General features: G+C 39.7%; 1 protein-coding gene across 6 annotated transcripts in view; it reads left to right on the plus strand.

The window, feature by feature from the left end:
* The window catches only part of dlg3 (discs, large homolog 3 (Drosophila)), a 77,781-nt gene that overhangs the window by 32,522 nt on the left and 23,516 nt on the right, over positions 1–21,743 (plus strand). For 3 of the 6 annotated variants that reach the window (XM_036569060.1, XM_036569061.1, XM_036569064.1), the window contains exons 5-10: positions 2,570–2,739; positions 2,949–3,085; positions 4,126–4,270; positions 5,910–6,084; positions 19,562–19,718; positions 21,071–21,173. In XM_036569060.1, the coding sequence (XP_036424953.1) occupies positions 2,570–2,739; positions 2,949–3,085; positions 4,126–4,270; positions 5,910–6,084; positions 19,562–19,718; positions 21,071–21,173 (887 nt within the window). Of the gene's footprint in view, positions 1–2,569; positions 2,740–2,948; positions 3,086–4,125; positions 4,271–5,909; positions 6,085–8,199; positions 8,347–19,561; positions 19,719–21,070; positions 21,174–21,743 lie in introns of all 6 variants that reach the window. The other 3 variants (XM_036569062.1, XM_036569065.1, XM_036569066.1) reach the window with 2 other exon arrangements.

Raw genomic sequence — 21,743 nt, forward strand, 5'->3', positions numbered from 1 at the left:
TACCATTACACTCCCAGTACCTACCTGTCATGTTTCAGATAAATAATGCATCATACAACCTGAGCTCCAGTATCACAGTATTATTATCACCCTTTCAGAACTATTTCTAGTGGTAAATTGAACAAAACTTCAAGAACCTACACACTATCAAGTTGCCCAGATAGGGCTCCCTCGGACAAAAAAAAAAAAAACATATCCAGTTGTAGAAATAAAGAGTAAAACATGACTCATCTAGCCATTTGCTTCTTCCAGCACTCCAATTACTAACAGGTTATGTGGTTACAATTGATTTGGAAGACTTCTAGTACTTTTCAGCTTTGTGAAGCTAATAATGCACAGTTATGGTTTAGATCACGTCAAGATGGTTTAAATTGGCTTCTGTGGGCATTTTTAGGCCCTCATTTAGTATTTTTAGCAACTAATGTCTGTCAGAGAATGTCGCATTTTAACCACTTTCCTCCCTCCTTAGAAACGCTGCCCTCTTTGAAATTAGCCTTAGCTTTTGATTCATTATAATTTTTTAGTAGCTGGTGCTACTGCAGTTTGTGTCCAATTACTCATTTTTGCTCACTTCAAGTATTAGATGTCTTATGTTGCTTTAGAAAAAAAAAAATACAACATTCACATACTTCTTATTCATTTTAGTACTAATACCTTCTTGTACAAGTTGTACAAAGTTTTTTTAAATATTCTCTTTATTCTCTGTATTTAAAAAACTTTGTACAACTTGTACAAGAAGGTATTAGTACTAAAATGAATAAGAAGTATGTGAATGTTGTAGTTATGTGCTGTTATTCAATAATAAGGTATAACGGGATATTCAAAAATATTGACCCTAAATTGACCCACAAAAATGACCCTTTCTGCACTGTCCAATAGGGCTTGAATGTGAGGCAGTGTTTTGAGGGGGAATCAACCATCATGGATCTAACTTTTCTACCTGCGTTCCTTGATATTGGCTGTTCTGTAACTTATGGTCTCACCAAATAAAGCCACAATAAAACAAAAATCTCTTTAAGCTCTCACAATGCGAGTATTGAACGAAACTCTGTCAGCATGGCAGAATGATCCCATAATGCAGCACAATGTGCCCTAAACCAGAGAGGATACATGAAGCCTTTGCCTATACCTACAGTATGGTTGTGTTCGCATACTGTGTACTGTATACTGTATATTGCATCAGTATACAATGAATACTGCATACTGCTCTTCATCAGTAGTATACAGTACAGTACAAGCCATGTGCCGTATTACAGGACAGAGGTGCGACAAGACTGCCAACATCAGGGACTAAGCCAATCAGAATCATCTCAAGACCCGCCCCATTTTCATCAGCCCTCCAATCACTGCTTAGCAACCGTTGCTTTATATTGTTTATATTTTGGTCAAGAGATGTGTCTGTGTGACTTCTAAAAGAGACCCCTTACCATGAAAGAGGGTAAGTCGTTGTTAACTTTTAAATAGACAAAGTAAGCAAACCCACCTCACAATATGCAGAGAAAGCTGATGTGGCTTCAGTGAGGCACTAGGTGCAGCAGCATTTGGTCAAATTTCTTTCATTTTGCTGTTTTTAATGTATAGAAGAAAGGCTGAATCCAGGGCTATTCAAAATATCCAGGTGGTTATGTCAGTGGTTACATCCTCCCAGAATGGCCGTGTTGCATTTTGAGGTGCAGTATGTCACGCTCTGGCAGTGTGCCGGAATATTTTGCCGGAGCAGCACATCATCCAAGTATCTTTGGTGTACTGGAGAAGTTCATGCTGGTCATTCTGCATACTATTTACAACTTTTGGGCAGAATCAGTACGCGAGCAGTATGTAGTAGGCTATTTCAAACACAGCCTATTTGTTTGCATGTTATATAGGTAGCGTACACTCCGCTTTGTAGGTGGTGATAGTATGCCTTGTATGGCTGTGATCTGCATATTAAATTAGAAGAAGAAGGTGTTTATCCAGCTTCTGATTTGAGGGCTACTTTGACTGTTTCTACTAAAGGTGATTTGTCCACTGCAAATCTGTCCGGTCTACCACCAGTTTTATTTTCGTTAATGAGAAGGAAGTCGTGTTACCTAATGTGTACTGAATATTTCTGTTATTCAATTTCAATAAAACTCAATAACAGTGCATACTGTACTGTAGTTTATTGATTTCCTTTGCTGCAGTAATGGGATTATTTTTTCCGTGTAGAGGTCTTAAACGTCTAAAGTCCCTTAAAAAAAGTGCAGATACCCTGAATTATTATGCTATTAAATGTTTATGTTGGCACATGCCTAGCATGTTGCTTTGAAAAGCTCCCTTTTTCAGGTAGCATTTCCATCATTTTGTGTAGCTAATATATTTTATTTTTTAAGGCCTCTTAACTGGATTGCAGGCAGTTAAACTAGGGGCATATTTGTTAATCTGTGAAGAAAATGTGTGTAATGAAGCCTTCTAATGTTGTACCCAGTATATATATTACCCGTAAGGCTGTTATTTGACAGGTTTGTCATGTGTTACTGTGATTGACAAGGCTAGTGTATGTGCGCAGTTGAATTGTGAATTTGCAATCTATGCTCTGTATGTTTGTCAGGGTGAATGACTGTGTGTTGCGGGTGAATGAGGTGGATGTGTCAGAAGTGGTGCACAGCCGGGCTGTGGAGGCTCTGAAGGAGGCAGGGCCTGTGGTTCGGTTGCTGGTGCGCAGGAGACAGGCTCCACCTGAGACCATCCTGGAGGTCAACCTACTCAAAGGGCCTAAAGGTTTGAGCAAATACAAATGTACCCGTGCACATGAACACACCCTTTTAGAGTGACATTATGCAACGTATCACTAATGTAACTATGTTAAATTATTTAACAGTAATGAATTTTGGTCTGTTGAGAACTGAATCATTCTTACACTAACTAGTCTAGCGTCAGACCACCATCCTAATATCTTTCTCATTTGTTAATTTCACATTGTTTTGCAGGCCTGGGCTTCAGCATTGCCGGGGGTATTGGCAACCAGCACATTCCTGGAGACAACAGCATCTATATCACAAAGATCATTGAAGGCGGGGCTGCACAGAAAGATGGAAGGCTGCAGACAGGCGATCGTCTCCTGGCTGTAAGCTCTCCCCCACTCAACACTAGTGCTGGACAATATATAGTACTGTGCAAAAGTTAAAAAAGAATCAAATAAATAATTTTCAGTCAAAATGGCCGTTACATACAAATTATTCATTTTTCAACGTCGGGAAAAGAAAGCCTCAACAATCAAATATAATATCAGATTTTTCAGTATTTAGTGTGCCCACCCGTTGTCTTTGTTATACCTTCCATTCTTTTCGGAAGACTTGCTTTCAGTTTTTTAAAGAAATCTGCAGGGATAGTTTTTTCATACCTCTAATGTTCAGTCTTAGGATTTGGTTGCATTTTCTGCTTCGCACAGACAAAGTAATCGTTCTGGTGTGTTGTTTACTAGGAGCTTAGTTATTTGATGCAGATTTTCTCCTTTTTTTATCTTACACAGTTGTTAAGTGTACCAATTTTTCTATATGTTTTAATCGTTTTTTTCACTTATTTTCTATCTTATCTTTTATCTCCTCAAAAATATCTTGTAAAAATAAATATCTTGTACTTAATGGAAAAAAAACGAAGGGTGGTCTCTGACTTCTGCACAATAATGTCAGGACTGTCATAAATAATGTCCCAGTCATCAGTTATGACTGCCATCATGGAGGCATGCAAAATGTCCATGCACTTGCCAAAAATATTGCATCTCTCCTATTCGGTTGCCAGCTCTTTACAGCAGAATGTAAATATTATGATTTATGTAGTTCTCCTCACAAAATGACTTGCAGTATCATATATATGATCAGGTTTTCAGCTTAATGTGCCCATGTAATTAACTGACTAAATTGACTAAAATACAGAAAGGAAAGAACACACTGCCTTTAACTGGTTTCCGCTTTTAATCTCCTTCCCTTCATGGTGGAGCAGTGCAAGGCAGGAGAATGAAAACCGTGCCGAGGGCCATCCGGCCACCTCTCCGTGGCAGTTTCCTTCCTATTACCTCAAACACAGTGTCAAGCCTCCTGGAGTCACCCTCCAGTGACCGACCTGTATGATGTGTGTGTGTGTGGTTGTGTTTGTGTGCATGTGTAGGTGAATAACATCGTCCTGCAGGACGTGCGTCATGAAGAGGCCGTAGCTGCATTGAAAAACACTTCAGACATGGTCTATTTGAAAGTGGCTAAGCCAGGACCTGTACACCTCAATGACATGTATGCTCCTCCGGACTACTCCAGCAGTACGTACCTCCTTTTGCTGGACCACTCAGACTTACATCATGCTCTGCAACACCAACTCTGACACAAAAGCATATTTTCTGCATCTGAATGTAATTGTTTGGTGAAAAATTCACAAAATCTGAGTCAGCAACAAACAATACCAGCCAAGTTAACTTCCTAAACAGTGAAACGTCCTAGGCTAATGCATATTGCCATGCGGGGCATGAAATGTTTATGAACCATTTATCTTACGTTTGATTACTCAACACATGAAAGTAGACCTTTGCTTTGACATTCTGCGTAGCCTATTATAGCCTAGTTATTTAAGTAAAGGAGTGTTGTAGGTGCCAAATTGATTGACCCAAGACTACAACAACAACAACGATGATGCAGCAACTCAAGCTGACATTTTTTTAATTTGTTTTTGGTTTTGATAAAAGAGTAGAAAAAACACTCCACTTTTTCGAGCTATCAGGTCTCCCTTTTACTTGTTCCCTAGAAATATAATTTGACCATATCTGGAGCTTCAGATGTAAAATATGTTACCGTGAAACTCTGGCTAAAGAACCTAAATCTTGACCGAGGTAATAGTGAATAGCAAAGGCTGTTGAGCAGTGATTGGAGGGATAAGAAAATATGGCAGAGCTTGGGTACAATTAGGAATGACACAGAGAGTGTCATGACTTTGACAAAATTCACCAAAAAAAAAAAAAACAAATCAGATGTGTATATCATAAATAATAATAATAAAAGTTTACTGTTCTCTGACACAGCTCTGGCAGGTCTGGGTAGGGGGGCTTAGTGTCTTCCAAGTGCGGTCTAAGCCTATCCTTGGAAACCCACCCCCCACATGATGTGGGCCTGATGAAAATGGACAAAAAAAGTATACATGAAAATCAGGATTCAAGTGGGCTGCTACTACTGGTTTTGGCTGTGCAACATATTTTGTTCATTTTAATAGACGACAGTTTATCCTACAGGGTCAGAAACCACGCATGCAAGTGTAGTTGTGATTACGTAATAGCTCCATACAGCTCCATGCAGTTTGAGGCAAATGTGTGAAGATTCAGACATGCAGTTTACATGATGATACATGGTGGAATTTAAGCTTCCTTTACTTGTCAGCTACATTAGCCTCATAGCAAACCTTAGACGCCAAACTACATTTGGTGTAAGGAGAAAACTGTAAATTTGACTTATTAAGACTGCAGCTTTGATCCTCAGAGTGAACTGCAATATGTAAAATAGAACAGTAAAGTGATAAAACTCAACATGCTGCCCATAGATGATCCATGCTATTCACAGCTTAAGAAGTAGAGAAGTGCTTTGCCGTAGAGGCTGCTATGCTCGTGCAGTTTTGTAACAATGCGGTGCTGTAGCGGTGGGCGCACTGCTCTGTTCTCAGACTCCCACATGCTGCAGTGCTGCCCACTGTGCTGCTCCACACACAGCCCTCCTCTCACTCTCCTGCTGAGTGAGGAGGCGCACACAAATCTGTGTGGAGTCACACCTAAACACTCTGCCAAGCACCAACCAGGCTCAAACACTTGCATTCGCACTCTTTCTCTCACACATTTACACACATATACACAATTCACAGACATTTCCACCCGGCGTTAACCACTTCAGGACTAATCATCTCTCTTTTTCCTTCTACTGGTCTCGCCCTCCCCCCAGCCTTCCCCACCATGGTGGATAACCACGTCAGCCACAACTCCAGCATGGCATACATGGGAGCCATGGAGCCCAAGCCCGTGTACCAGCCTCCGCAGGTCACCCCGTCACGTTACTCCCCAGTGCCACGGCACATGCTGGGGGAGGACGACTTCACTAGGTCAGTTCTCCGCCTTCACAAATTCGCTCCACTATGAAATACAAACCTTAATTCCAAAAAGGAAAGCAGTATGTGAAACGCAAATAAAATCAGGAAGCAGTGATTTGTAAATCCACTTTGACCTGTACTAATCAAAAACAGTCAAGACATTTAATGTAATACCTTATGAACCTCATAATACCTTATGAACCTCATAATACCTTATGAACCTCATTGTTTCTTCTAAATATATGCTCATTCTGGAATTGATGCCTGCAACATTATAAAAAAAAATATAGGACAGGGCAGTTTAAGAAGAACATTGTGAAATGTACAAAAGGCATCCTAAGCAGGTCATGCAGTCATGTTTAGGAATAAAAGGAGCAAAACCCTGTCAATAAATTATCCAACAGTTTAAGAACAAAGGTTCTTAATGAGTGATTGCAAGAGTTCTAGATGTTTCACCCTCTATAATGCATCATATCATTAAAAGAACAAAGAAGGCCAAAAACCACAACTGAAGGGCCGATTCCTTAGATGACACTGCATTAAAACCTGGCATGCTACTCTGATGCATATCACCAGATGGGCACAGAAAAACTTAATAAATATGTTTTATTGCTGCATCCACAAATGTAAATTAAGACTGTACTATGTGTAGCAAAAGCAATATGTCACCAACATACTGAAACGCTGCCGACTTCTCTGGGCTCATCTAAAATGGGCTGATGGACAGTGCAAACGCGTGTTGTGGTCTGAAGAGTTCACCTTTCATATTCCCTGCTCTCAATACACCTGTTCCAATGAATCAGCTTATTAACATCCCATTATTGAGTTAAAATGCCTGTGTTAAAGCAGGAAAAGCACTCAAAAGTGCAGGGCAGCAGGCCTGTTCTAGACAACGTTCAGCAACTTCCATGCTTTTTTGAACGTGACAACACTAAGCCACATTCTGCATGAGTTACAACTGTACAGCTGTGTAGTCAGAGAGTGCGGGTACTAGACTGGCCTGCCTGTAATAAAAACATCTCCCCACTGGAAACGTGTGGTCAGTTATAAAGTGTAAAATATGACAAGGACCTGTATGGTTGCACAGCTGAGGGCTTATATAACAGATGAATTGCAAAAAAATTCTGCTTTCAAAATTGGGTCAATTGGTGTCTTCAGTTCCTAAATGATTAGTAAGTGTGAATATTTTGCAAGCAGTAAATTTGGATTGAGCATATTTTTACATTAAAAAAATAAAAAAAACACTTAAAAACTAACAGGTTAATAAGATCAAATACAATGTTTTTAACATTTTCTATTTAATACAGGTCAAACAGAATTTACTACTTACTGTTTTCTGCTTTTATTAGCATTTCACATACTATCCCAACTTTTTGGAATTGATGTTTATAAAACAACTCACACAGTGTCAAAAAAATCAGTGCACGCATGTATTACTGTGTTTTATCAAGATGGGAATTTGCCATGTATTACACATGATTATCACTTTTTTATTTTTCTATATTTTGCTTTATCTGTTTAATTTCCTTTGATTATATTTGACTCACAGAGTTCACATCACATGTTATGATATAACTGGGCAAAGATGGAACTAAAGAGAACAAACAAACTTTTTCGAGTAGGTGGAGGGTGTGGGCTGAGGAACGTCTATGATGTCTCTGTGTTATGCCTCTCTGTGTGGTGGCGTGTTTGTGGACATGGCCTAAATGGAAACATGTGAGCAAGCAAGTCTCTTTAGGCCTGTACAAGCGGAGCAAACACTCCTGGACAAGAGGTGATTCTACACTGGGTCAAACGTCATAGACAGTTAAAGATTCAGCCTTTAAGTGTGTAAAAACTGTCCATCATTTCTTGGGCATGAGATCAGTCTCACAGCGAATACAGCATGGAGCTTGTGAGTTGGTCCAGCCCCAACCTGCTGCTATCCAGTACGGGGACATGAGAGCCCTCCAGCCCCTTCTACTGAATAAGATGAATGCATCTTCACTGACGCATGCGTGCGTGTCTGTCTCTGTCTGTGTGCATGTATGTATGTGCAGTACATTTTCCTGTGTCTGTCTCTGTTTTTGCTGTCTCTGTGTGTCTTAGCCAGCCCCATTCACTGTGTGATTTCTGTACCCCCACTAGGGCCGAGCCCATTTACAGTGTCATCCACAAACATCTTGGGGAAACCAGCCCTCCCTCCCCCCACCTGTGCAGAGGGGGGTCAGGGGATGTGGGCTGCGGCCCCGCCCCGCCTGCCCTGTGCCAAAGCCTGGTCCCGTACTCTGGCAGGTACTAACCCTACTAACCCACTGCTTCTTGCTCTGCCTTGCCTAGACTAGCCTAGACAGCTAAACTGACAGTCACCCCCTCCCCTACGCTCTTCCACAACCCCACATCCCCCCACCTCCACCGTCACTGCAGGAGGCTGCACAGTGCACGGTGGCTGTGTATTCCACCTGTTTGGCAGATATACGGAAAGGCAGATGTGCATATTATAGAAAGCAGCAGGGTGAGAAGGGTGAGGCTTAGCTGGACTTATCTGGACACAGCTGGGCTGTGAGAGGCTGCACCTCTTGAGTTACATGATAGTGATGGCTTTACCCTTCCAGTCAAGAGTTTGGACACACCTGACAGGTTTTTTTTTTTCATAAGCTTAAAGAAATTTTGATCTAAACACTTGTGAGTTATTCCAAGCTAACTCACTGAGGGACTGTCTCAGTGCAATGCAAAATCTTAAAACTGTCCTCCTAATTTTAGTTAAGTTTTTTTAGTTAAGAATTTTTAAAGTTTGCCCCATTAGGCTGTAAACTGCATCTTAAATATTGAGTTTACAGAATGACTGAACTAAGCTGAAATATTACCTAGGTATGAATACAACATTAAGATTTTTTAATTTAAATCAACTGCTTTCATGTTAGCAAATTCATACAAAACAAGAATATATAGAGTGTGTTTTTGTGTCATCTTAGCAATCTGATGTTTCAATCAGTTTTCAAAATTATTTTTGCAGAGTTTAGGTTTTATTACTATTTTTTAGCAAATCTGTGAATTATTCAGGTCTGTGTGCAATATTTGAAGCTACACCATGAGTACATTTTATAGGTCCTTTTGACTTATTTTGACCTACTTTCTCAAAAGGTACTAATCCTGTTTCCTTGAAACTCTTATCCTGAAAAAGAGCAGCTGTATCTGATTAAAAAAATGACACATCCTGTATTATGCTTAAATGCTTGATATTTGTTTCTAAGCAGAATATAAATAGTTAAGTTGATGTGTTTGTACAAGTTTATTTCCCAACCAATTTATTTTAAAATTTAAAACATATTTTTTCAGCAGCCTAAATGTTTTCAGCTGATCTGGAAGTTCTTCAAGAATGCTGGAGAAGCATCCAAGGTGGATACTCATGAAGCTGTTTAAAAGAATGTCAAAAGTATGCACAGGCAAAGGGTGGCTACATTTTAGAAACCAAAATAAAAGCTTACTGGTCACTTTATTACCTAGCTTTATCTACACTCATTGTCAATTTGGTCAGGTCCACTTAACTTATAAGTGCACTTTGTATTTCTACGAAGTTTGGTCAGTTTCTGTCTGCAATATGCTTTGGTGGATATTTTTAGTTGATGAACTATTCTCAATCAAGAAGTGACATTGAGGAGTTTAAGAACTCCAGCAGCTGTGCTGTGTCTGATCCACTCTGTGCAGCTCACATACCTACTAAAGTGTCATTCCCATGTTAACATCACTGCAGCACTGAAAATGATCCACCACGCAAATAATCCCTGCTCGGTGGTGGTTCTGTGGGGGTCCTGACCAAAGGGTTAAAGGAAGGCTAACAAAGTTATGCAGAGAAACAATCTAATTGTAGAACTACAAAGTGCACCTATATGGTAAGTATAGATACAAAGGTGGTGTACTTAATAAAGTGACCTGTGTTTATATACTCATATATAATATATAAAATATAAAATACTTTTTGATCACTAAATAATTCTGTATGTGTTATTACATAGTTTTAATGTCACCACTATTATTCCACAATATAAAAAAAAGAAATAAGGAAAACCTTTCAATAAGTAGGCGTATCCAAGCTTTTGACTGGTACTGTATGTCTGATGGCTTTTCCCTTTCAGCACATAGTAGCCTATACATGTGTTAACCTTCAGTATTCCCTCTTCAGCAACATACTCATTGTATGTAATTTTAGTCATGCATAAGTCGTCATACTTTACCAACCCATATACACCAAATCGAGATATTTCTGTGTACTTTCTGTGCCAGGCTTCGTCTGTGACTGTGCTGATGTGCTCTGACTTGCTGTCTGAGATGGGTATCATCTCAGCAGTGTGTCTGTGTTGCACAGTCTGTTTTGTTGTACTCCTCTTACAGTGTGGCAGTAACTGTGCTTTATAGTTATTGTTTTCAACAAATAATGTTCAGACTTTTATACTGAACAAAAAAGGTGGCTTTAGGAAGAATTTTCACTCTGGTACTGTGTACTGGGCCTTTATTTAATTTCCTGTCAAAACGACTATTGAGTAAAAGTTATTCATTTTTCAGAAGAAAAAGCAGAAAACATATTTACAGAAAAATACACAGATGCATTAATAAATAAATATGATATCATATAACCTTGCAGTTGTTAGTGTGTTCACACTTTGCCTTTATCAGAGCTTCTGTTCTTTTCAGAAGACTTGCTTTTAGTTAAACACACCTCCAAAGTTCAGTCTTTGGTTTCAGTAGTCTCATTTGCAAATTTAGGCTCATCAGTCCATAAAACCTTATTCCGTCTCAGATGTCCAATGTCAGTGTTCTACAGCATGTTGTCTTCTTTTTTCAGATCTGAAGCTTGTTCTTCTCCTGTCTCTCAAAAATGAAAGCTTTAAGGACTGTTTATCTGACAGTGACAGTTTAGTGTTCTAACAGGTCTGGTATGGTTGTTAGTAGAACCATTTTTCTCTTTTAATCATTTTTTGAACTACAGTTTTTGCTTGTGTGAATGTTAGTGTCTTTTTGAAAGGGAATGTAATGTCAATGACTTCTTTGTTTGGGAGGACACAGCTGTAACTGATTTTAAGAAGGATGGGGAAGTTAAATTGACAGTGTAGTGCACATAAGAGTGGACAGATTGCATTTTGATAGCTTTTGTGTAATTTTTCTGTTGAATATATTAATTGCTTTTTTCTGACACTGGGAACTGAAAAACTGAAGTACTTGATGGGCATTTTGACCGGAAATTAAATTAACAAAGAGACTATTACTGACTTTTGCACAGTACTGTACATAAAAACAGAGTAGGAGAGGAACTGACCGAAATATAATCACCTGCATGTTTGTGCATGTGTAGGATAAGTAGAGACATGAAGTATTTCATTCTTTCAGTGTCTGTGTACCACTGTTGTTTACCAGTGTGTGCTTTTTCATCCATAATCAAATTTACCAACAGATGAAGACTTTTTGTACTTCTTTTGAAGACGGATATACTTTAGACAGTGTTTATAAGTCATGTTCTTTGCAGCTTTCTGTGGAGCCATGTTTTTGTGATTTTTGCTTAATATGCACAGCAAGTTGGTTTTAATATTATTATACACAATGTACAATAACAATTATCTTGAAAGCTGATAATAGCTGAGGTAACTGGACCTCATCAGCATACACGCATACATGTATGTACGCACACACACACACATACACACACACACACACACACACACACTAATGTTGCCCTGCAGCCCTGGAACATTTTAGCTGCTGTTGCAGTTATGTAAATATAAACAGTAGGCTCTGTTCTTCCTGTAAAGGTATTGGGAAGTGAGAGGCTGCTTCTGTAGTCAGGGCACAAATGATGAGTGGAGCACATTCCTGCAGCTGTCATGATTCATCTGTACAGGGAGGAAAGCAGGCCACACACCCTGGTCCTCCCTCACACACACACACAAACACACAACATGCTATGCCTATCACACAAACTGACTGACTTAGACAGCCTTTCAGAATGTGCTGACATGCACACAGTGCATGCATAAGCAGCCGCATACACACAAACACACACACACACACAAACGTGCAGACCAATACACAACCGCAAAATTACTAACGATTTTAGAATATGGACAAACACATACCTACACACACTCAAGATGCATAAGAACACATAAACTTTCATGTAAGTGTGTAAATAAGTTATAAACCCACATTATTTGATTACACATGCATGTTTAGTCAAGATACCAGGAGATAAATATGTATAAACATGCATATAAATATGTACTTGATTCTTCTACAGTGCCAGTTTGCTCATGGAGCACTTTGCCAGGCTGTGTATGTGTATGTGTGTGACACTGACTGAGTCACAGGAGGGACTTAGATCGGCCTTCTGCCCATCTGTGCTTCCCCCACGCTAGGGCTGTCACTGACACATTTGCATGTCTATCTGATCCACCACAGGACCACAGCTCTTGCCAGATGCATAATATTAAGGAGATTCTACTCACCTCTTGACTGAGGGCATGCAGTTTAAAGCTACATGCTGCAATTTATAAAGCCTTTATGTCTACATCGTAGTAAAGACTCAAATAATTTGTCCAAGCCAATCATCAGCCAATGCATAACCTTCTTGGCATGGTTTGGAGAGTTTTTGCCCTGTTCATAAACATCAATATTTGTAAACAAAACAATTAGAGTTTCAAAACATGTTTCGGCAGGGTTACTGAAAATTGGTTTATGAATCTAGAGATCTGTCTGTGAAGAAGAGCACAACCTTAAGCTGTACCACCCACAACTTTTTGCTGTAAAGTCAATTAAGTGGCCATTTGGTTATTATCGAATTAGAGTGCCTCTTTTACAGGCTTATAATATTGGGTGTGTACGGAATCAAAAAGTTTAAACATGATCAGTGAAGAATACTTCTGCATCTGCAAATCTGTGAATGTGCACATAACAGTAATCTGTGTGCTGGAAGGCAGTGAAAAAGAAACAAAAATTGACCTCAGAAGTCTGCAGTGTAGCAGCAAATGAGTGGACAGAAAAAGTAAATATTGGGTGTGATAAATATTTATAGATATTTATAGATATATGCCAATATGTAAGGGTGCACCTTCGGATTCATGCAACTGGCAATTTATTATTTTACTTTGGCTGATCTTTGTTGCAGTTTTATGACATAAATAACATGAGGCAGGTAGGTGTACTCACGCTGTATATGCTACACCTGTATCAACATGTTGTAGCACAATTATGCATGACTCAGTGTAACTAGTTGTAGCACTTTATTTGATTCAGGTTATATAATTTATATAATATATAGGCAACTCATTTTTCATTTAAGAATTTAAAATGCTAATTTGGCCAAATAAAGAGCAAATAATGTTATTTAAATGATCACTTTGGCCAATAGAAAGTAAAGCTGGAAATGTCCTAGTATGATTTATGTGTTCATTTAACCTGCATAGCATAAGCTTTAGGTAAAAGAACAAAAAGCTGGCCAGTTTGACTGAAATTTAATGGAATCTAACATAATTTTTACTACTACTACTTTTAATACATCTTTACTGTGATGTGATGTAATGTGCTGGTGTAGCATTGTGGGTAATACCACTGCACTCCACGCAGGAGACTGATTCCCTGGCTGGGCAAGCGCACCACTCTACACAAATAAGAGTCCTTGGGCATAACTCCTAATGCAACATTCACCAACCTCTGTAACATAATTAAAATTGTAGGTCGCTCTAGGTAAGAGCATCTGGCAAATGCATACATGTAATATGTAACAAGAAGCTCATAAAAAAACAGATTTTTCAGTCATAAGCAAGATGATGGGAGGAACGCAGGATACATTTTATGTTGTTTGGTTCCTTTTTGCGTCTCACCTTCAATGCTTTCCTGCTGAACCTATCAGCATTTGTTGGACACACAGCACCGTAGATTCGCCTGACGGGTTGTTCAGATTTTGGAGGTGTGGACATCAGCTGCGAACTACTCTAACCAATTAACCTCTTCTCAAATACATTTATCTGCATCTTTGCAGAAGTATAAATTTGCCATAATACTCACATATGCTTCCCCTGTAGGTCTACCTTGCTGGTGTACAGTTAAGAGTCCCACTGTTGTCATGTGAAATTTATGTTAGCCATCGTCTAGACCTTCATCAGTTTCTGACCAAAGAGCTGCTTTTGGCTGGGTATTTTTCAGTAGTGGGCCAATGTCATCCCAGCAGTGACATTTACATCTGTAAAAACCCCAGCAACAACACTGTGCCTATAAACTCATAGCAGTGCCAAACACATCAGCATGCTATTACCATGTCAGTGTCATTGCTGTGTTGAGGATGGTCCAAATAATATCTGATCAACAGTAGACACTGACCAATGAGTAGAGGGTATGCGTGACACCAGATGGGCTACAATCTGTAATTGTACACCTTGATAGTGGACCTATAAGGTAGGTGGATCTCAAAGTATCCTGGGTATAAAGAAACATTGATATAGACCCACACTGTCTTTGTATCAGTGACTTGACTGCCGCACTGTCCATGAATGCTTGGTGGTACAAACACCCTGGTGGGGTCAGTATCAGCCTTGTGCGTGTATGTGGGAGAAACCTGTGCGTCTGACCAGCTCTGTTTGCTCAGAGTACACAACAGAACATGGTGGATTGATCAGTAACTTTGTGCTGATGACTTTCACGTGTCAACAGTGACTGTAAAAATGGTCAGCTCTTTACAGCTCATAGCCCCATAAATTCCTATCGCTTCAACTGTGTATATCTGGGCCACTAAGTTATGTAAACCCCATTAAACGGCGGAAAGGTATGATCAAACGTAGGGGTCATTTTTGGCAGCTTTAGCTAGGCTGCAGCATTTAAACTGTTAATCATTTATCACACCAAGTTTATTCTTAGCTGCTCTGGAAGGCCTGAAATGTCTTGAACCGTCTGTTGGTGCAGAGCCAAATTAGAATGAAGTAGCATGCTCTGAGGGAGAGAGCTGAGTATTCACCCGAGACTTCGAAAGCTGCCTCAGAAAGAGGAACCAAGAGAGTGGCGCATGGCAGCCGTGAAAGCCACAGGACTATGATCTTGCCAAAGAGTACATGTTTCCCAGAGAGAGTCGGGCCTCTGTGTGTTTGTGAAGAGACGTGTCTGCAGTGTCCACTATTAATCACCCAAGCAGAACCAATTACTGTGAGCACAGAGAGAGAGAGAGATGACGATAGAGAGATATAGACGTGGAGTGCACTGGGGCATTGTGACCTGGTAAACCTCAAAACCTCACAGCTCCATGCAGAGCAGAGAGGGTAGGGAATTTCAGTCTGCGCCACAAAAGAGCTGAAGGGGTGGGGGGGGGGCACTCACCACAAACATTATCAGAAAGAGACAGACAACAGCAAATGCAACAGAAGGAGGGATGGAATAGAGTGGGAAAGCACGACAGATAAAATTAAGAATTCCTCCGCACCGTATTGAAGGCAGCGGGGGAAGGGAGGCAGGTCTCATGATAGGGAAAGGAGCTTGATAACTGTGTTCATAACCTTTGGAATTTACTCCTCCTCTCTTTTTTTCGCCCCCACTGGCACTGCCCAAGTTGTCTGCTCCCCTGTTATCGTGCTTTTTTCTCACACATGTGGTTAGAGATATGAAGCATGCGTAATGTGGCCAAACACATGACGAAATCCAATACAGTGTTAGTCAGTTCTCAGATGCTCAGGCGTGAGCCTCCATGCTTACAGTGCTTGAATGGACCGCATACTATTTACTGTGTTTACACATTCTCAAATTAGCAGACAGGCCACATGGAAGCTGGTTAGCTAATCTGCCTAAGAAGGTTGAGGTGACAGGCTGCCCTGCTAAAAAAACCCATAGAAATCACTGAGTGTTTCTGTTGGTTCCAGATGGTTTTATAATGTGTGTTGGCTTTTAATGTGTTGATATCACAATGTAAAGGATCCTAATGGTTTAACAGGTGACCAGTGGCTAATTCTAAATGCATTTGATAGTTTCTTAATGGTGTTCTACAGGAAACTAGTGGTCTCTGTTTGAAACCATTAAACCAATACCCATTAGAAAGCAAAGCCATTAGGTTTTAATCCTAATTGTTTCTAATGGTTCTTTTCGGCAGGGTGGTATGTTGCCTTTCTCATGAAGACCCAAAGTAACCACTGACTATGCATTATACACCATATTTTGTATAAAAGACGCAACGCTGATTTATTTTGGGCGGTTATAGCAAAGTGTAGTGTAATCTAATCTAACTCTTTCCACCCTCCCAACAAGTTGCCAATAAGGGTTCATTATGCACTGCCATACCTTTCAGTGGACGGTTCTATAGAGAACCATATTTCTGAGTCTGAACCTTTTTAAGGTTTAATCAACCTCCATATAATATTATGAGGAGTTTCTTTAAAGGGGAAATCCATCAATTTTTTAAAGTTTCTGCATAATTCAATCACTGAGATATAAATAAAGTCAACTGTGTGGTTTGATGTGAAATGGGGCATTGTAGAGAAACATACCAACTCAGATTTCTTTACAGTGGTGGGGATAGAAACCAGGACTCATGATGTCTACAACGTAACCTAGCCATTTTATTTACAACCCAAAATGACTAATGAATCTACACGTCTTCTGAGATTATATATGTAATATATATATATGGGTGTTTATATGATATGTATGTTTACATTATACATCATATATAATATAAATATACATATTATATATAAACATACGTATATGTAATTTGTATGTTTGTGTAATAATATATATATGTAATCTTTACACTAACATAATGTTAACCATTTTATTTGCAACCCAAAACAACTGATGAATCTTCACGTCTTCTGAGTTTATATAAGTAATGTATATGTATGTTTATATAATAATATGTATGTAATCTTAACGCTAACATAAAATAATGGCATCAGGCAATCTATTCATAATCATTTCATGCAATAACTTTCTATGAGGTAATTGTAAGAGGCCTTAAACACCTTTGTTTAAGTAAGATGTCTGGTTCCTTTCACCACTACTGTTAATTCAGCATTACACATTAAACTACTCTGAATAACTTAGTTTATATTTTAACAATTAAATTATGAAGAAATTGTGAAAAAATTGTAGAATTCCCATTTAAAAGTGAGGGATTGGGACCAATATGCCGGTTTGATTTTGAAGGTGTAGAACTAACATGGGAGATGAGAGCAAGAATGACACAGAGACTGTTAACTCAAGAAGACCTCGATCACCACTCTATCTTTGTGATAAGATGATATAGGTCAGATGATGTAGAGAGGTCGAAGAGAGATGTGTGATAGAAGAAAGAATGTGCTGGTTTGTGCAATAATCAGGAGAAAATGTGAATGAGGGTGTGGAAGAGTTAAGTCTTACACAGTTCCTGATGAGGCGAGTGTGTGACAGCCAAAGTGGAGCTGTTTCCCATCACACCCCTACACTCAAAGATTCCACACACACACACACACACACACACACACACATACACATACACACACACATACACATACACATAGCACCACACGAGAAACTGGACAGAGAAATAGGCAGTCTCAGGATACCATCCACCCAGGCTGTGTGGAGTAGCTGGTGGCAGCCACCATGTTCACCGTGAACATCTCCTCCTCCATGCCGATGATGAGGTTTAGTCTGGAGAGACAAGCTGCGAAAAACAGCTCCTTTAGGACTGAGCAGAGAGGCACCAGGTAACTGTGTGTGCGTTACTTTTCCTTCTGAATGCCATGGCTACTTTATACACCATGTCTTAAAAGGACACCATGCAATCTAGATTTCTTCAGAAACAGAATAGAAGCTTGCAGACTTGTTTGCTGCTTTTTACTGTAAAGGCAAATGTAAAAGAACTTTCGTCAACTAGTGTTTGACACCTCATATTTGAACAGTTTGGCCAGATCTGGCTGTAAATGCATTGCAAATTTAAGTGAAATACAGTACTGTTATTAAGAGCCCAGTGAGTCTTCTAATGGAAAGCAGTGTTGTGTGTTGATGGTAGCTCCATAATTAGATGTTCAGACTGTCTTTATATGTGGTATCATCAAATATCTAGCAACAAATTTATACAGACATGAGGTTTCCAGGAACTGTAGTCAGACTATATCAACGTAGTGCATGGTTTAATTCTGTAACAATTTCAGCACGTATTGAAGAATCAAACTTGAAACAGTGCATTGAAATTGAAAACTGTTTCGCTGATATGCCCCCTGGTTTCTTCCTTGGATCTCTGACTTATCATCTTTCGTGGAGACCACAGTCAATGATCAAAGGTAGACATCTGATTGCATCTTATCAGAGTACAGTGGGTAGGGAGAGGGTGGGGCTAAGGCACAACTATACCATATCAAATCAAATTTTGAATTCTATGCATTGTTACACCCCTATTCTGCACAAACTGTTGTGTAAACCACTAGCATGTTTTCCATGTTACACTGTCCTTTATATAGTTTCTAAAACATTTTGGAGAAAACTTTCCATGTTTAGTGAGCCAAGTGGTTGTTTGTGGTCTTTAAATCCTCAAAAGAAAAGTACGCAGTCTGTCACAGAATACCACTAATGCAAAAGTGCTATCATCAGCAGCAGCAAGTACAGCCACAGGAATCAAAATGGGAATGGCTCATGTCAACTGCAGCCCAAGTATTAAACTATGGAAGTACAGTACTTTAATGGAAAACATGCACCGTGGAAAGCAAGGAGTTTTGAGGTACGTGTGGGATAGCACTGTGTGAATGTGTGCCTGATTTCCTTTGGCTTTGTCGCTATTGCCCCGTGTTAATCTTCAGTGAGTTTGGGAAAGGCTTTCGATCGTCCATCACTGCGGCTCAGACTTTGCAGGATGCCAGCACTGGGCAGTCTGGAATGCCTCTCTGCCTGCAGATGAGTCACAGCAGCTAAAACCGAACTGCAGTGGAGTGGTCAAGCATGAGGCAGGAATGAGCTCAGTGTGTGAGTGTTTGTGTATGTGTGAGAAAAAAAGTGTGTGTGTGTGCTGGAGAAACAGACTTGCTGTTAAGCTTTGTAAAAAATGAAGGCTTGCCAGTCTCATCAAGTCCTGACTAGAATCATAGCTTTGTTTTATGTGACAATGCTATTCATCTTCCTTTCTTCTCTCTTTTCACTGTGTATTATACACTGTATTTTGCATAAAAACACAACCCTGCTTTATTTCCAGTGGTTATATCAAAACTTAGTGCAACCCACACTTAATATATTAAACTCTTTGCTCCCTGCCAAGGATGAGGATCACTTCCTACAGTGTGACATGCCGGTAATTCTAGGGGAAGGACTTTGATTGCTTCCTTTGTGATGGTCAAATGTGTATAGAGACGATTGCCCCACACTGTCCTACACCCCTAGCTGTATGAGGTGCACTTGTTCACCCACCTATCTCTTTTTCTGCTGCACCAGTGTCTCTCTCCTGCCCCCACTCTCCGCTGTTGGCTGGTCTGTGCCCTGATCAGTGCCCTGACGTTGTTGCTCTTTTTGGCAGGGAGCCACGGAAGGTCCTTCTGCACAAGGGCTCCACAGGACTGGGCTTTAATATTGTGGGCGGGGAGGATGGAGAAGGAATTTTCGTCTCTTTCATCCTGGCGGGTGGGCCGGCTGACCTGAGTGGCGAGCTGAGAAGGGGAGATCGCATACTATCGGTCAGTAACTGCCAGTAACATTAAACTACAGATTGAAAAAACACATGAGGCAACTTTACTACATCTTCATTTCCAAGGCTGATAGCGATGCCTTCTCAAAACTAAATGTGGTACTTGATGGTATTATTAAATTTCATCCATATGGGTATTCCAGACCCAAATGTCAAAAGGTCTGATTTATGGCATAAGTAAAACACCCTGTTGAAATGTATTTGTGATAAACCTTAATTGATAATGCCCTAGTGAGATATTTGAGTTTCAATTTATGTCAATATTCAGCAAATTTGGCTAAAGGGAAAAATCAACCAGTGGTGTCATTTTTGGCCACCATTCTTTGAATACAGTCCCAGTATCTCTGACATTTTTCTGAAAAGAATAACTTTTTTTCTGAGAGAGCAGTATGCCCCATATTGCACATCACAGCTTAAGACTTAAGCTTTAACACTCATGTTAAAGGTTTAACACTCATGTCTGTAAAGTCCATAATATGGAAACTAAGCAGCAAAAACAGCCTACTAAACAGCAGTTTAGCTCACTCATTCAAGGTGAAGTGATAAGAAGTGTTGTTACTGCAGACATTCTGTAGCAGAGTTGTTTTAGAGGAAGATCTAAGGATTCCGAAGGATCCAGAATCCAGAGGAGTAGCTGGGGTTTATTTATTCTGTTTTCTGAAGATTTCAGTTGGAATTGAAGTTAATTTAATGTTTCATTTCAGACTTTTTTTTAAGGAGACACAATACAGGGCAGCCAATAAGAACAGAAGTCATTTACATATATACTTCTTAAAGGCATAGTAACAAAATCTTGTTTCATTTCAAAGTCAACCTGAAATCAAAATCAACCTTCTTTACGTTTTAGTTCGTGTCCCTGGACATGGTTTCCCACAAACTTCTGGACATCTTCTGATGATGACTATGTGCTATAGCAGAAAAATAATATTAATCAAATGATATCATGTTTTCCCTCCAGCATTATGATTTCCAATGTTGTATAAATTCATGTTTATAAGCATAAAAAGAAGTTAAAAATGGCCATGCAAATGAGTTAAGAATGTTTTTGGAATATGAAACCACACTAATGTTATAAGTGCACTTCAAGGGAAAAAGTCAGAAAAATGTAGACTATGGCCTCTACATTTAATCATACATTCATGTGTCCATTTTTTTTCCTAAAGCTTATCTGATTTGTACGGATGTGTGTGTTCCAAGAGTAGGAAAAATATATGACTGTATTCTGTGCCGTACAGATTTGTATTCTACAGGTCAATTGAATCAAGCTCAACAAATGTTGATAGACTTGTAGTCAAAATTACCCCTTTACTAAAGTGTTTTCTCGGATCATTTTTGTATCAGGTGAATGGTGTGAACCTGCGCAATGCCACTCATGAACAGGCTGCAGCTGCACTGAAGAGAGCTGGGCAGACGGTGACAATCATCGCCCAGTACAGGCCAGAAGGTACAGAGAGTTTTTAAATTGCATTTTCCATTATATTAGCCAAAGCAATGGAAGTGTGTTGCAGCAGGCAGAGTGATGAACAATGAGATGATGGTTAATTGAAAGAATTCAGACAGCAATATTGTGTTGATGGCCAGTTGGTTTGGTATGTTTGTAATTTATTAAGGACTAAACCATTTGTGAGATGATTCTGTCTTGTATTGGTAAAGTGAAAGTGTTTCCAAACCTTTAAATGCCTGTGTTTCGCTTGCTTATTTGGCGTGAAAATGTCAAGGCGGTTTACTGTGCTTGTGCTCCTACAATCTATAATTCTTTGACTACTCAGATTTGCTATATACTTTGTGCTGACAGTTGGTGGGTAGTGCTGTCGTCTCACAGCAAGAAGGGCCTGGGTTCGATTCTCTCACTGTGTGGAGTTTGCATGTTCTTCCCATGTCTGCGTGTGTTTCCTCAGGGTGCTCTGGTTTCCTCCCACTGTCCAAAGACATGTGGGCGGGCATGCCCCTGGTGTGAGTGTGTATGTCTGTGTATCTGCCCTGCGAGGGACTGGCAGCCTGTCCACGGTGTTTC

The sequence above is a fragment of the Colossoma macropomum genome, unplaced genomic scaffold (assembly GCF_904425465.1).
Source record: "Colossoma macropomum unplaced genomic scaffold, Colossoma_macropomum, whole genome shotgun sequence".
In the NCBI taxonomy this organism is placed as follows: domain Eukaryota; kingdom Metazoa; phylum Chordata; class Actinopteri; order Characiformes; family Serrasalmidae; genus Colossoma; species Colossoma macropomum.